At 35.8% G+C, this 15,503-nt stretch overlaps 1 protein-coding gene across 4 annotated transcripts in view; it reads left to right on the top strand.

The window, feature by feature from the left end:
* RBBP8 (RB binding protein 8, endonuclease) overlaps positions 1–15,503 on the top strand; it is a 128,377-nt gene that overhangs the window by 16,778 nt on the left and 96,096 nt on the right. For all 4 annotated transcript variants that reach the window (XM_013051451.2, XM_013051447.2, XM_045065443.1 and 1 more), the window contains exon 4: positions 6,510–6,605. In XM_013051451.2, coding sequence (XP_012906905.1) covers positions 6,510–6,605 — 96 coding nt within the window. The remainder of the gene's footprint in view (positions 1–6,509; positions 6,606–15,503) is intronic.

Genomic DNA, 15,503 nt, shown 5'->3' on the forward strand with positions numbered 1-15,503 from the left:
TATAAATTTTTTCCGTAAGGTATTTATTAAGATGAGACCTGGTCTATACATTCATTTTGATCTGTCAGTAGCATTCTTTTCTCAACTCTGATTAACACCTAGAATTTAAGATACTACAAGAGGGGAGCAGAATAATTCTGGGATTTCTGAACTGATCTAAGAAATGGGAACAATTGAGACCCTTTTATTTAATCAGTTTGAAATTACCAGAGGTTCCCCTGAATTGTTTTGGTTATTAAGCCTAGAATCAAATCTGAATTTCTAAGTCAGAAGCAGATTTTAGTCATGGCTCCCTAGGGCTTCCACATTCAGTGGCACCATAGAATATTATTGCTCATAACAAAAATTATTATCATTGTGACTAATATTGAATTTGCTCTGTGGTATATACATACCAATGGGCCTCAGTTACTTCATATTCCTAGAGCTTCCAAGGCTCTAACCAAAAGCTGGAGTTAACAGCCACCCATCAAAACACACCCAGTTGTTTTTCTCCATTATAATCTGAAAATGAAAATTTGGGAAGTTTCCTTTCACACCTAGAAAATCATGTATGGAAAATAACTTAGATTCAGAAATATAAAGTCATAAATTTTTAAAACAGGATTTTTTGAAGAGTGATTTTATGATGCTATTTAATTAGCAATATTTTTAAATGCTTTGTATTATTGAGAGTATACATATTCCTGCCTTCATTTTAAATATCTTAACCACAGAATTATCCCTTTCTCTGTTTCTTATGTTTAGTTCCCACAACTGAGAGATGTTTCTTAACTTATAGAGGAAATTAAGCCTTTCCTGAATAGTAAACTTAGGGTGTGTATCTTATTAGTTAGAATTTTGCAAAGTTCTCCAAGTATCTCCCCATGAGATACTTATTAATTACAAAGGGCAAAATTATAATATTATAGCAGAGAAACCAGGCAGAATTCATCTCAGTTAAACTATCAAAGTTAACTAGAAATCAGATATGTCAGTCTTATTTACCTCCTGATTTGATGCACTAAGAAGAGCACAACATTACTCCTGTTGTACTCTTACCAAAAATGCATAGCCCATGTTTTATCATGGGGAAATATGGAAAAACCCAAGTTGAAGGACAAAATAACTGACCTTTACTTTTCAAGATGTCAGGATTGTGAAAGACAAAGAAAGATGGACAGATTATCACAGATGTAAGGAGAATTACATTAAATGCAATGTGGGGTCCTGGGTTAGATCCTGGAACAGAAAAATGACATTAGAGGGACAATTGGAAAAATTTGAGTGAAGTCTGTAGTTAATAGTATTGTATCAATGTTAATTTCTTGATTTTCATAGTTGTATTATGGCTATGCAAGATGTGAAATTTTGAGAAGTCGAGTGATATACAGATACTCTATTCTATGTTTATAACTTGTTTATATTAAGTCTGAAATTATTTTAAGATGAAACATTAAAAAAATTGAAAAAAATTAACATTCATCCCCTGAGTCTAGAGAAACCAACTTCTCTTCAAGCAACTGTCGGATATTCAAGAAATTTAGTATTCTTTAGCAAGGAATGAGAACGAAATGGCTGTTGGATAGGTGATCAAAATCGTCACTAGTTAGATTAGCTGCCTGTGCAGCTCTTGAGGCATGATTTGCTTTTATGGCACAAATTACCTTTTGTTTCTATGGGCAATACGGATTTCAAAAACTCTGTAGCTTTTTAGTGTATTTTAATTAGTATTGATAGTTTATGTATCTCAGAATTATCTGCATAGTTGCAGAAGAAAACTCTATATGTAAGTTCTTCCCATGGTAAGAGTTATGTCAAAAATAAATACATTGAAACTGTGTCAGTTGATTGAGAAAAACAGGATCGTTCTCTTGGTTAATAAGTAAAATTTCTCTTTTTTAATTCACTTGAAATAAAAAAGGTGAAACATTATTGTTTTACTTAGGAATAAATACACTTCTTTTCTTTTCTTTTTTTAAGATTTTATTTATTTATTTATTTATTTGACAGACAGAAATTACACGTAGACAGAGAGGCAGGCAGAGAGAGGAAGGGAAGCAGGCTCGCTGCCGAGCAGAGAGCCCGAAGGGGGGCTCAATCCCAGGACTCTGGGATCATGACCTGAGCCGAAGGCAGAAGCTTTAACCCACTGACCCACCCAGGCACCCTAATACACTTCTTTTCAATGATGAAAAAAAAATTTTTAAGATCTTATTTATTTATTTGACAGAGATCACAAGTAGGCAGAGAGGCAGGCAGAGTGAGGGGGAAAGCAGGCTGCCCGCAGAGCATAGAGCCTGATGTGGGGCTCAATCCCAGGACCCTGGGATCATGACCTGAGCCGAAGGCAGAGGCTTTAACCCACTGAGCCACCCAGGCGCCCCTGATGAAAATATTTTTAATGATTTGAGTGTACTTATTCTGTTGTTTTCATCTCCATTTTTATTTATAGCCCAACTAGTGTTGGTTGCTACAAACATTGCTAATCACAAGATAAGTACCATACCAAACTTAATTCCCTCTGGCTCTTTTTTTTTTTTTTTTTTTTTTTTGAGAGAGAGAGAGAGTGCAGGCAGTACAGGAGCAGAGAGTGGGGCAAAGGGAGAGAGAGCGTCTTAAGCAGTTTCCACCTCAGAGTGGAGCTCATCTCTGAGCTCCATCTCACCACCTTGAGATCAAGACCTAAGCCGAAAATGAGTGAGATGCTTACCTGACTGAGCCACCCAGGCGCCCCACTTCTGCTTTTCTACTACCAAACACATAATGTTTCAGAGTTGATCAGTAGTTAGACAATGAGTTCTTTATATTGTGCCTTGGTTCCTTGTTGATTAATGATCTTCTTTATGCTGGATTAACAACCATTGGTTAGAATGACATCCTTTAATCACAATGTTGGTCACTTTTAAGAAGCAGTACTGAGGGGCACCTGGGTGGCTCAGTCAGTTAAGCATCTGCCTCCAGCTCAGGTCATGATCCCAGGGTCCTGGGATTGAGTCAGGCATGGAGCCCTGTGTCAGGCTGCCTGCTCAGTGGGGAGCCTGCCACTCCCTTTCCCTCTGGTGCTCCCCCTGCTTGTGCTCTCTCGCTCTGTCAAATAAATAAACAAAATCTTAAAAAAAAAATTAAGAAGCAATACTGAAACCCAGAAATTACTGTGTTTGCTATTTGACTGCACATTTCAAACTTCATTCACTACATGTTTTTAAAGGAATTTAGTTTTATTAAAATGGATTCTTCATGTAGGTCTATTGATTCTATTTTCTAAAATATTACTATTTTAAATGATAGATTTATAACTACAAGGTAATATTTCCTCTTAGCTTGAATCAGAATATTTCCCTGAAGTTGAGTCATGATGCATAATTAGAAACAGTCTAGATTTGTTTATCACAAATATACTTTTTTATTAGACATTTTACACAGAATGTATTTTGCTATACCTATAACCAACCTATAATATAGGTTACCAATTGGTAACCTGTATTACCAATCAGCTACATGAGAAACATTAAGTTTGTAAATGACTGCCAAATTTTACTTTCTCAAAGATCGTCTATAACACTTGTGATTTTTTTTTTTTTAAGATTTTGTTTATTTACTTATTTGAGAGAGAGAGAATGAGCAGGGGGAGAGGCAGAGGGAGAGGGAGAAGCAGACTCCCCACTGAGCAAGGAGCCTGATTCAGGGCTCCATCCCAGGACCCTGGGATCATGATCTGAGCCCAAGACAGATGTTTAACTGACTAAGCCACCCAGGCACCTGAGGTTGGTTATTTGTATAGTAGTAACCAGCTTCCTTTGGTTGAGGTCCAAGGTAGACCTATCTTACAATATATTTCACTCTTAATTTTTTTTGAAAGTGCAGGACTGGTTTTTGTACCATTTAGAATTCACCAGTTTGCTTTCTTAAGGAATTTGTTAAGTTATTCATGTAACCCCATGTTTACCACTGAGTTGACAATTTTTTTAAATATTTTAATTTTTTATTAATATATAATATATTATTAGCCCCAGGAGTACAGGTCTATGAATTGCCAGGTTTACACACTTCACAGCACTGCACTCACCATAGCACATACCCTCCCCAATGTCCATAACCCAGCCACCCCCTCCCCCAGGACGTGAATATTTTTTTTTAAGATTTTTAAAATTTATTTGGCAGAGAGGGAGAGAGAGACAGTGAGAGGGGGAATACAAGCAGAGGGAGTGGGAGAGGGAGAAGCAGGCTTCCCGCTGAGCAGGGAGTCCAGTGTGGGGCTCGATCCCAGGATCCTGGGATCATGACCTGAGCTGAAGACAGGCGCTTAAGGACTGAGCCACCGAGGCACCCCAAATATTTTTTTAATTGAGATTAGTTTTAATTTAAACTTAGGCCATAAGTCTATTTGGTTTTAAAACAAATGCTGTTATATTCTGAATCATTCTAAATAGACTGGAAAAGAATATGTATATGTAGGAAAAATCAAATATCACATTACTATTACAAAGTTTTCTCTTTTGTTCATAATTTAAGAAAAAACATTTTGCTATGACCTTTTCATTCCTTTAGAGAAAAAGAGAGTGTAATTCTTCAATGTATGATCTGGAATGTAATATTTTATTGTTATATTTTTATGATACAGGTTATTTAGATTAAAAATAAATTCAAATGGGTGCTGGCAGCTAACAGTCTGTTAACTTCGAAAAAGTGTTCAATTTTCCCCCCAAATTTAGATAAGTTCTTAGTTCTTAGTTTGGTTATATTTGTTTGCAAAGTAGGATCAATGAAATCTTGGTACTACCTCTGAATTAAATACATTTTCTAGAAGTACGAATAGACAATTTTTTAAAAAGATTTTATTTATTTATTTCACAGAGAGAGAGAGATCACAAGTAGGCAGAAAGGCAGAGAGAGGGGGGGAAACAGGCTCCTCGCTGAGCAGGAAGTCCAATGTGGGGCTCAATCCCAGAACCCTGAGCCAAAGGCACTTAACCACTGAGCCACCCAGGTGCCCCAACAATCTTTTGTTAATTGAGTGAGATAAACAGCCAAATTAATGAGTTTCAGCTATCACTATATTATATCCAAAATTTCAGATGTCTATATACACTACCAGAACTATATGCAGTAGACTGTTACTCTTTCTCTTTGATGTATTGATTTTTCCTTTTTCATTTAATGTGAATTATTCAACCAGAATGTACAAAGTATCCTCTCTATTGGGTATCTGACATTTTTACTTAGTTGTTTGACTCTGTTTTGCTGCCAGTTATATTACATTCTAGCCATTTTGATACAGTCATTTTGACATCTACTATTTGTAGTGGACTAGTTGTCATCTGATATTCTAGACCCTTGAGGGGACTGGGGAAGATGTTTCAATCACAGTATTATCTTTTTCATCTTTAAGACCGTAGAGAAAATCCCAGTCAAATTTCTAATGGGTTTTCTTAGAATTAAATTATATGCATACTTTATATAATAATGTGATCTTTTTTAAAAATATGATGGAGAGGTAGAATATGACATTACCTTTGAAAATAAACAGGTGGGTGCCTGGGTGGCTCAGTGGGTTAAGCCGCTGCCTTCGGCTCAGGTCATGATCTCAGGGTCCTGGGATCGAGTCCCGCATCGGGCTCTCTGCTCGGCGGGGAGCCTGCTTCCCTCTCTCTTTCTCTCTGCCTGCCTCTCTGTCTACTGTGATCTCTCTCTCTGTCAAATAAATAAATAAAATCTTTAAAAAAATAATAATAAAATAAATAAATAAAAAGAAAATAAACAGGTAATCTACTAGAAGAACATTTTAGATGTCTTTGTTTTTTCTTGACTATGAAATCACAATGATAAGCACGTAAATAGAATTTACTGAGTGCTTGTACTATTCTGCATGCTATGCATACATTAGTGTTTAGTCCTTGCAAATACTTTATTAGATAAATGGTAATGTATCTTCATCTTTTGAGGCACAAAGAGTTTCGATAACTTGCACTGGGTCACACAGCTGACAACTGAGAGCTGAGATTCAAAACTAGGTGTTAGGATATACGGATATACGGTTCATGTACTTCCACTCCACTGCTAGGTCTGGCTAAAAATTAATGCCAAATAAGTTTAGGCAATACAAACATTAATAAGAAAGTATATATCTCCCATAATTGGAATAGAGATGAGTGGAGATACCTGTTACTTACATTAACAAATGTAGACAAAATAATAAACAGTGTATACTTTAATAGCATTTTTTACAACATAGAGTCAATGATGGCATTAGAATCCACTCCTTCCTCTGTGTTCCAGCATTGTATAATGAATGCCCAGTACTTAGAATAATACCTTCACAATACATAAAAACACTGCAGAATAAATTCTAGTATAATTTGAACTGTGATTAACAAGATATTTAAACTTTACCTTTGGAGTTATTTATTTTAGTATAAGAAATACATGTTATGGGTAGGACCATAATTTGGGGTTCTTATAGTAGAATTCTCCTGTTATGATAATTATCCTATTATAACTTTTCTATAAACTTATTTCTTGACTTTCAGAGATGCACAGAGACTAGAGGAATTCTTCACCAAAAATCAACAGCTGAGAGAGCAACAGAAAGTCCTCCATGAAACCATTAAAGTTTTAGAAGATCGGTGAGTCTGGTTCTTAGGTGTTCTCGAGTAGGAGGTGATTCCCCCTGCATAGAACATTGGTTTTGACTTATAAACAGTTCCGGGACTAAAAGTGCCCTTTTCCAACCTGATGTCAACTTTGAATAAATACTGTATGAAATTAAGGATATATACTTACAAATTTGTTTTTTATTTTTTACAGCAATCTCATCAATTTACCCTTTAAGTAATATTTCTTTATCTGGTGTTTGATATAGGACAAGCTTAAGAATAGCTCTAAGTACTTAGAATTAATGTTCTGATTCATTTGATGGCTTAATTCCATTTTTACATCTAAGTAGGTGGAAACTGCTTCACAATTCTATTTATCTTCATATTTCCCTTTTCCCCCTTCATATTTCTCTATTTGCAAGCAGTCTAGGGATTCTTCTTTCTGAGTATTTCTACAATAATGCCTATCACTTACTTTACTTCCAGATACATACTTTACTTTTCACTCTATGAGATTAACACCCTAGATTTAGAAAAGACTTCCAGGATTTGCTATATTCCTCCATCTGAACTGTAAGTGATATCTAAGACCTTGAACTACCTATAACAAATAACAGTTAATAATTTTCTTTTGTTATTATTTTGTATATGTTACAGAAGGGCTGGTGGTTTGAGTTTGCCTCTGTACCTTTAGTGGTGGGATAATCTACTCCACACCTGGGCAGACTACAGTTGTATATTTGTCTTCCACAACTGCTGTCCCAGAGGGTGCACATTTACTGCAGTAGGCAGCCTGTTGTGGAATAAAGCTGCATAGGCTTCGGAGTCATAGCTGTGAATTTGAATTTCAAGTTTATACTGTGCCCTTGATTCAGATTCATAAATATTTGAGTCTTTACTATGATCTAGGTGTTGCTCTTAGGTGCTAGGGATAATACTGTCCATGGTATGTCATGGAGCTGATATTTAATTTACAGAGGTTTGGAGTGAGTCATACAAATAAGGTGATTTCAGACTGTAACTGCTATGAAGAAATAAAATGGAATGGTATAAGTAAGTGTGATAGACATTGATTTGGAAGTGAAGGGATGGGTGTCAAGGATGGCCTTTCAGAGGAGGTGCCATTTGAACTGAGACATGAATGATTCCGGTAAGAGCTAGTCACTTGAAGAACTAAACTTGAAGAGATAAAAAGAGAACACACAAATGCAGAAGTTTTAGGGAGAAAAAAGTTTTGAAACATTTGAAGAATAGGAAGTCCAGGGATGTCTGGGTGGCTCATTCTTTAAACAGCTGCCTTCAGCTCAGGTCATGATCCCTGGCTCCTGGGATCAAGCCCTGCGTGGCATCAGGCTCCCCACTCAGCAGGAAGCCTGCTTCTCTCTCCCACTCCCCCTGCTTGTGTTCCCTCTCTTACTGTGTCTCTCTCTGTCAAATAAATAAAGTCTTTAACCCACTGAGCCACCCAGGTGCCCCCTCTGTCAAATAAATAAAGTCTTAAAAAAAAAAAATAGAAAGTCCACTGTGGTTCTTAATTAATAGGAGGGTTAATGATAGGAGATAATATTGGAAAGGTGGGAGTAACTAGATTATGTAGGATCATGGGCAAAAAGTTTGGATTTGATTTGCAATGGGAAGCAGTTGGAGGGTTTAAGTAGGGAAATTACAAACGGATATGAGCAGATATTGACAGCAACTATTATATCCACATGTAGATTTCAAGTAGATGGTTATATATGTGAGTTTGAAACTAACTAGTGAAATTCAGGCTGGAGAGAAGAATTTGAATGTCATCCTCTGCATATAAATGGGATTTAAAAACCTAGAGACTGGATAAGAGATCTAAAGACATCTTAAAGGGTATTGGAAGAAAATTGGAAGAGGTGTTAGTGCGGAATCCTTGGACATACTAATTAAGCTTTAATGAAGAATAAGGCCCGGCCAACGAAAAAAATTGTGAAACAAAAATTATCAGAGTGGAAGAAAAGCCAAGAATATATGACATGACACTAGCCATACCTTCTCAGGGCTACCTGGATGATCAAATAAGATTAATACAATTAAAAGTACATATAGCAATTTTTAGAAACTTCTGGTATCCCTCCTAATTGGTGACTGTGAAATGTTTAAATGAGAGGAATTACTCAGTAAAGGTAAATTAGATAATAAAAAGTTATAATTTTATATGGCTGCTTTATGTTCTACTACTGCTATTATAATAGACTTTCCTTAGAGAAAACAAAGTATTTCACTAAATATAAGAAATAGTTACTGTGTGGAGTAGATAAAATGCATTAAAAAAAAATCTGAACAAAGCAGTTAAGCCATGATTGTCTAATAGATTTCAGTATTTTTAAAAGCATTTTTGGCAGTCATAGGAAACTTGTATTTCATCTGTCATTGAAAGGGAAAATTTGTACTCATAATCAGAGGATTTAGTGTTGTGCAACTATTTTTCAAATACTAGACTAAATGTCCTCTTTTTGTCTTACTCATAGGTTTAAATTTAAATATGTTCTTTAGGAGACCTTTTCTGATTTTCTAGAGTGGATTTAGTTCTGCTGAGTGCTTTCTTTCATAGTACCCCCTATTTCCACTGTCATGATTCTTTGCCATAATTACTTTTTTATTGCCTCTCTTTTTCTAATACACTATAAACTCTTTAAAAGAAAAGACAGGGCACTGTTGTATTTTAGCACATACAGTACTCTTTGTACACGTTTTGAAAATTTATTCATTTTGAAAATGAATAAATTTGAGGAAATCTTGTTGGGGTATAGCAAACAATTGAGCATACTTGTTAATCTGCTAAGTTTTCCAATTGCAAAATGAAAGGTTTTTCTTCATCCCTATGACCAAACTGAAATATAACTCACGATAGTTGTTGCTTTCTGATCTTACAAGTAGAATTACTCTTCTTTCCCTGTTACCTATATATAGCGACTGAAATTGCATTCATTCTCCTGTGAAATTGAGGCTGTTTCTTTCTCTGATAGCATCAGTGGAAAATAGGCAAGAGGAAAGTGGTGGAACCTTGCTGATGGAAATAGGAGCTAGCATATTTTCTCACATTCATTTAAATTTAAACTAGGATCTGGAAGCAATCAAGAGTTGACGCTTTTCCACAGATATTGTTATCAAGAATGGCAGTTAATTGGAGAAAACTAGAAGTAATAAAGAAGCTAGGGAATATTGTTTCATTTTTTAGCTATCTATATCAGTGGCATTTTTGAACTTGAAAACTAGGGATTCCAAGGAATTTTTTTTGATGATACGTCATAACATTTTAATGTATTAGATTTGATTTCTTAGAAACAATAGTGTTCAATTCTTACTGACAAACTGACTAGTAGAATGACATTTAAACAATTCATGAGAATTGTTCAATGCCATTTACCTCTTTCAGTGTTTTTCAGTGATTTTTTTCTTTTTCTGTTTTTTATTTTACTTTTTATTTATTTTTTAAGTAAGCTTTACACCCAGCATGGGGCTTGAACTCACTACACTGAGATTAAGGGTCACATGCTCTACTGACTGAGCCAGTCAGCCACCCTTTCAATGACTTTTCAATGTCATGTTCTCTTTGGCCCTTATGGCTTAGTAATTCTGTGTATAAATTATTTACCACAGTCAGGTCAGCTATTTCATTGTTTACTACAAGGACCCTAAGCTATTAATTACAGCAGTGTTTAAAAGAGAAATGTAAATACGAAATGTCAGGTACTTTAAGCAAATAGTTAAAATTGAGTTGCCTCTTATAACAGTTTAATAGTGTTTTGGTTTTGGAATGGTTTACAGAGACTTATTTTCTTTGGAATTTTAAAGGCATAAATAGACTTTACCGTTAGCTTGTAGAATGCTTGAGAAAAAGACACAAGTATTATAGCAGAAAGACAAGAAAGTGTATATACTTTTTAGTACCTTAATACTCAAAAAGATGTCATACAAAGTATTCGAGAATATAATACTGTTAAATTTAAATGCTATAATGAAATGAATATGCTATCTAGCTTATTTTATGTTCCTCCTTTTGAATTTTTATTCAAATAATGCATGTACATTATAAAGATACATAGTTACCATAAAAAAAGGTTTTTTGTACCTGTCTTTCCCACCCCTGTCAGTCACAGTTCTTAGTTTTCCAAAGTTTTAAGTGATGTATTTGCTTTTTATTTTTTTTTTAAGATTTTATTTATTTGAGAGAGAGAAAGAGCACACGAATGGAGGAAGGGCAGAGGGAGAAGGCCAAGTAGACTCCCCACTGAGCAGGGAACCTGTTGCAGGGCTCCATCCCAGGACCCCAGGATCTTGATCTGAGCCAAACTGAGACCCTTAAATGACTGAGTCACCCATGCACCCCATCAATGATGTATTTTTACTTTAATACTTGATTTATCAATTTGAGACAATATCTGCTTACTTCTTACTATGATAATGAGAATTCTTTTTATCTCTCGCATATTTTTGAATAGTTACTATTTTAGTTCTTCTATGTTACCTTTGAACCTTAATACATACATTTATGTAAAAGTATGTCTTTACGAGGAATATATTTTAGGAAAATGTCTGAACAGTCTCCCTGAACTTACCACTATATTTGGAGGCAGGTATTGATATTTCAACTTTTCCTTGTGTCATTCTTCTCTTCTACTGCCCACCCTGTGTTAATCTGAATCTTTCCATGTAAATAATATTGACAGTCTTGACAATGGTTACATTGTTTTCTCTTACCAGATCTCAATCTTTTGTATTTGGGTTATAATTTAATTATAGAAGCCGAAAAATAGTAAAGAGTGTTTATTTATTGATTCTGTAAATACTCTCTGCTGAGCCAGGATAACATTTTCTTCTCTATAGATCCGATGTCATGACCTCTGTGCCACTCAAGGAGACTGTTTCTAATGTCCAAGCCACATAGTTACTTTTTTACTCTGTTTCAAATCAGCTGCTCAAATTAACCTCAAATCAGCCCATAATGTGCTATGACAAGGACATACTTGTATGAGCTTGGCTGTGCTTGTCCTAGAAGTTGTAACTACTTTTTTTCATGTTGAGATAAGAAACATGTCTTCCTTACTAGGTCATTAATATTATGTAGTGTGTTAGTTATTCTATTTATTGATTGTAATCCTTTTTGTTCCTTTTCTTGAAGGCATACTTCTTGGACTAAAAAACTTTCTGTACTAGTTTGGAGCATTTACTTTCTAGGTTATTCTACAACTGCCATTCTGGGATTTCTCTTCACTAGATCCCTACATTAAGCCCATTATTTCCTTCAAGTTAGCAGATAATTATGGGGTACCAGCTTTGTGCCAGACACTATTTAGACCTTGAATATATACCAATGAAAAGGTTGATAAAATGTGGGCCTATTTTTCCTTTTATTAGTTTTTTATGCTCATTTTCTTATAGCTCACCCTCAAATAACTACAGAAAAGTACAGAGGAAGTAAATTTTCAGAGTCCTTGCTTGTCTAAAAATGTTTTCTATTGATTTAGAGAATATTTTAAATAGATATAAAATTCTAGGTTCAAAATAGATTTCCTCCAGACTGAAGACATTTTCTCATTGTCTCTTAGCACCCAGTGTTGATAAAACTGATACCATTCTAATGTTATTCCTTTATAGATAATAAATTTTTTTTATCTCCTGGAATTTAAGACCTTCTTATCATTCTAAAATTATGTGAGGGAAGGGTATGTATGTTTCCTTCAATGTGTTGGACACTTAGCCTGTTAACCTGAAGGCTGGTATCTCTTAGGGTATGGCAATTTTTTTCTGTTATTTCCCCTCTCCATTTTTGAGCTTTCTCCTCCTGGAGCAGTTCTCAGCCATAAACCGATTCTTTATAATCTTTTCTCTGATTTCTGTCACTTATTTTTTTTCCCCATGTTCTAGAATATTTCTTTTCTATTTTATTTTCCAACCCTACTATTAAGATTATTTTGATAATCACATATTTAATCTTCAAGAACTTTTTATTGTTTATTGACCATTTCTTTATATGTGCATGTATGCTGTGGCCTATTTTTATACTTTATCTTGTGATTCTTCTTTAACTCGTTTATTTAGGAGTACATTGTTTAGGATTCACGGATTTGTGGATTTTCCCAATTTTCTTCTGTTGGTGATTTCTAATTTAATTCCATTGTGATAGAAGAGCATGCTTTGTATGATTTCAGTGCTTTTAAACTTATTGAGACTTGTTTTGTGACCTAGGAAATGGTCCTGGCAAATGTTCTAAATGTGCATTCAGCGGTTGTAGGTGGCATGTTCTGTAGATGTCAGGTCGGGTGTTGTTGGTTTTTTTCAGGTCTGCTAGATCTATGTTGATTTCCCATCTCACTTGATCTATCCATTACTGAGAGTGGAAATCTCCAACTATTATTGTTGAATTTGTTTTTTCCTTTTTTCCTTCAAATTCTTGGGTTTTGCTCTATGTATATTTTGGGGCTCTAGTGTTAGATGCCTATATTTATCATTGTTCTATTTTTGTAATGAATTGACCCTTTTATTATAAAATTCACTGTGTTAGTAACACATTCTATCTTACAGTCTGTTTTGTCTGATATTAGTTAAGGTAGATGCTCCAGCTTTCTTTTGGTTTTGTTTGCATGGTATATATTTTTTCCATCCTTTTGCCTTGAGTGTATTTGTATCTTGGAATCTAAAGTATGTCTATTGTAGGGACACCTGGGTGGCTCAGTCATTAACCAACTCTTGATTTGGGATCAGGTCATGATCTCACAGTGGTGAGAACAAGGCCCACATGGGGCTCTGCTCTCATAGGGGAGTTTACTAGAGTCTTTCTCTTTCAGTCTCCCTCTGCACAGCCCCCTTACCCCCAATTCAGGATGCACATGCCATTTCTCTCTAAAATAAATGAATAAATCTTTTTTTTTTAAAAAGCGTGTGTCTACTGTAGATAGCATAAAGTTGATTCATTTTTTTGTTCTGACAGTTTCTGCCTTTTGATTGGAGTGTTTTATCAATTAATAATGTAATTATTGATACAGTTGGATTTATGCCATCTTGCTTTCTATATGTCTCATATCTTTTTTGTTCCTCATTTTCTGCCCACCCCTGCCCCCACCCAAGACTCACTTGTTTTGGAACTCTTATTATTGACATGGTAAACATTCTAGGATAATGCTCTGGTTTTCTTTTTTTTTTTTTTTTCTTTTTTAAAGATTTAATTTATTTATTTGACAGAGAGAAATCACAAGTAGGCAGAGCAGCAGGCAGAAAGTGGGGGGGGGGCGGGAAGCAGGCTTCCTGCGGAAGAGAGAGCTCAGTCCCAGGACCCTTAGATCATGACCTGAGCCAAAGGCAGAGGCTTAACCCTCTGTGCCACCCCGGTGCCCCAATGCTCTGGTTTTATCTTTTCTATTTTCTTTTTGTTTTGGGGGGAGATTATCTCAACTTTATTTTCTCACCTTCTGTGGAGTTTGGATTTTTTCCTGCTGCTATATTTTTAACTTCTAGGATTTTTTGTTTTTGTTCCCAGGATATTTCCTTTTACTGCAGTCCTGTTTTCATGTCAGTTTGGTCTCTTCTTCAGTTCTCCTGAGAGAACTGAACTCCAGTTCTTTACAGTTTGACCACGGTGGTATTTTTTTTTTCTTCTATGTAGCTTTAATTTTTAAAGATTTATTTATTTAGGAGAGAGAGAGAAAGCACACACAAGTGCAAGCTGGGGGAAGGGAGAGAGAGGGAATCTCCAGCAGACTCCCTGCTGAGCCGGAGCAGGATGCGGCACTTAGTGCAGGAGTTGATCTCACGACCCTGAGACAACAACCTGAGCCTACATCAAGAGTCAGACTCATAACCAACTGAGCCACCCAAGTACCCCCTCTTTTTTTTTATTTTAGTGTCTTTAGTCTCTCTCTCTCTTTTTTTTAAGATTTTATTTATTTGACAGAGAAATCACAAATAGGCAAAGAGGCAGGCAGAGAGAGAAAGAGGAGGAAGTAGGCTCCCTGCCAAACAGAGATCCCAAAGTGGGACTGGATCCCAGGACCCTGAACTCATGACCTGAGCCAAAGGCAGAGGCTTAACCCACTGAGCCACCCAGGCGCCCCATGTTTTAGTCTCTTACTTTATCTCAGCTGTCTGTTGATCTTCATTATCTATTCATATTTAAGAGAGGTGGATGAAAGTTGGAAGCTCTGAGTGGAATTGTGGGCTATGACCTTCCCTGCAGGTTGATCTGCCTTGTGTGTTTCACTGATAATTCTCTAATGTCAGTATCTTTAGATCTGATTTCCTAGAGGAGGCTCCTTTATTCTGCTTCCTGGAATGAAGGTTGGCTACCAAAGTTCTTTAAGCCAAATAGATGATAAGGGCCTAGGCTAGGGCCTGAGAATTTGGTATGCATAGACATTCATTTCATTATTTTACTCCTACCCTTATCTGTACCTCCTATCTCCCAAACCAGTGTCTGTTTAGACCCTGTAGAGACTCAACTTGGAGTATTCTGCTGGGAATGGAAGGGGTGATCACTTGAGTGTTCAGAATATAAGAGAAAATATGTTGGTATGATGATTTCTTGAAATACTGTAAATCACTCACGCTGAGTACCAATTTTTTAAACTTCTGCAAATTCTGCTTTATATATCAGGTTGGTTCTACGTCAGTGCTGTCTGACAGTTTTCTGTGATAATGGAAATATTTTATATCTACACTGCGTAATATGGTAACATCTAGACATGTGGCTTTTGAGTACTTGAGCATAACTGAGTTCGATTTCAATTTTAATTTATTTAAATTGGAGTAGCCATTTGTGGCTGTGACTACCATATTGGACAACACAATTCTAGACTTTTCCCATCATTGGCTTAGGATTCAGCATTCTCAGGGAGTTTAAATTTTGTCCACCCACTGCCTAGCTTTAAGGTTTTTGTTTGTTTTCTCTCCCATTAGGCCTGT

Source organism: Mustela putorius, unplaced genomic scaffold (assembly GCF_011764305.1).
Source record: "Mustela putorius furo isolate JIRA1106 unplaced genomic scaffold, ASM1176430v1.1 tig00003858_pilon_pilon_pilon, whole genome shotgun sequence".
Lineage (NCBI taxonomy): Eukaryota > Metazoa > Chordata > Mammalia > Carnivora > Mustelidae > Mustela > Mustela putorius.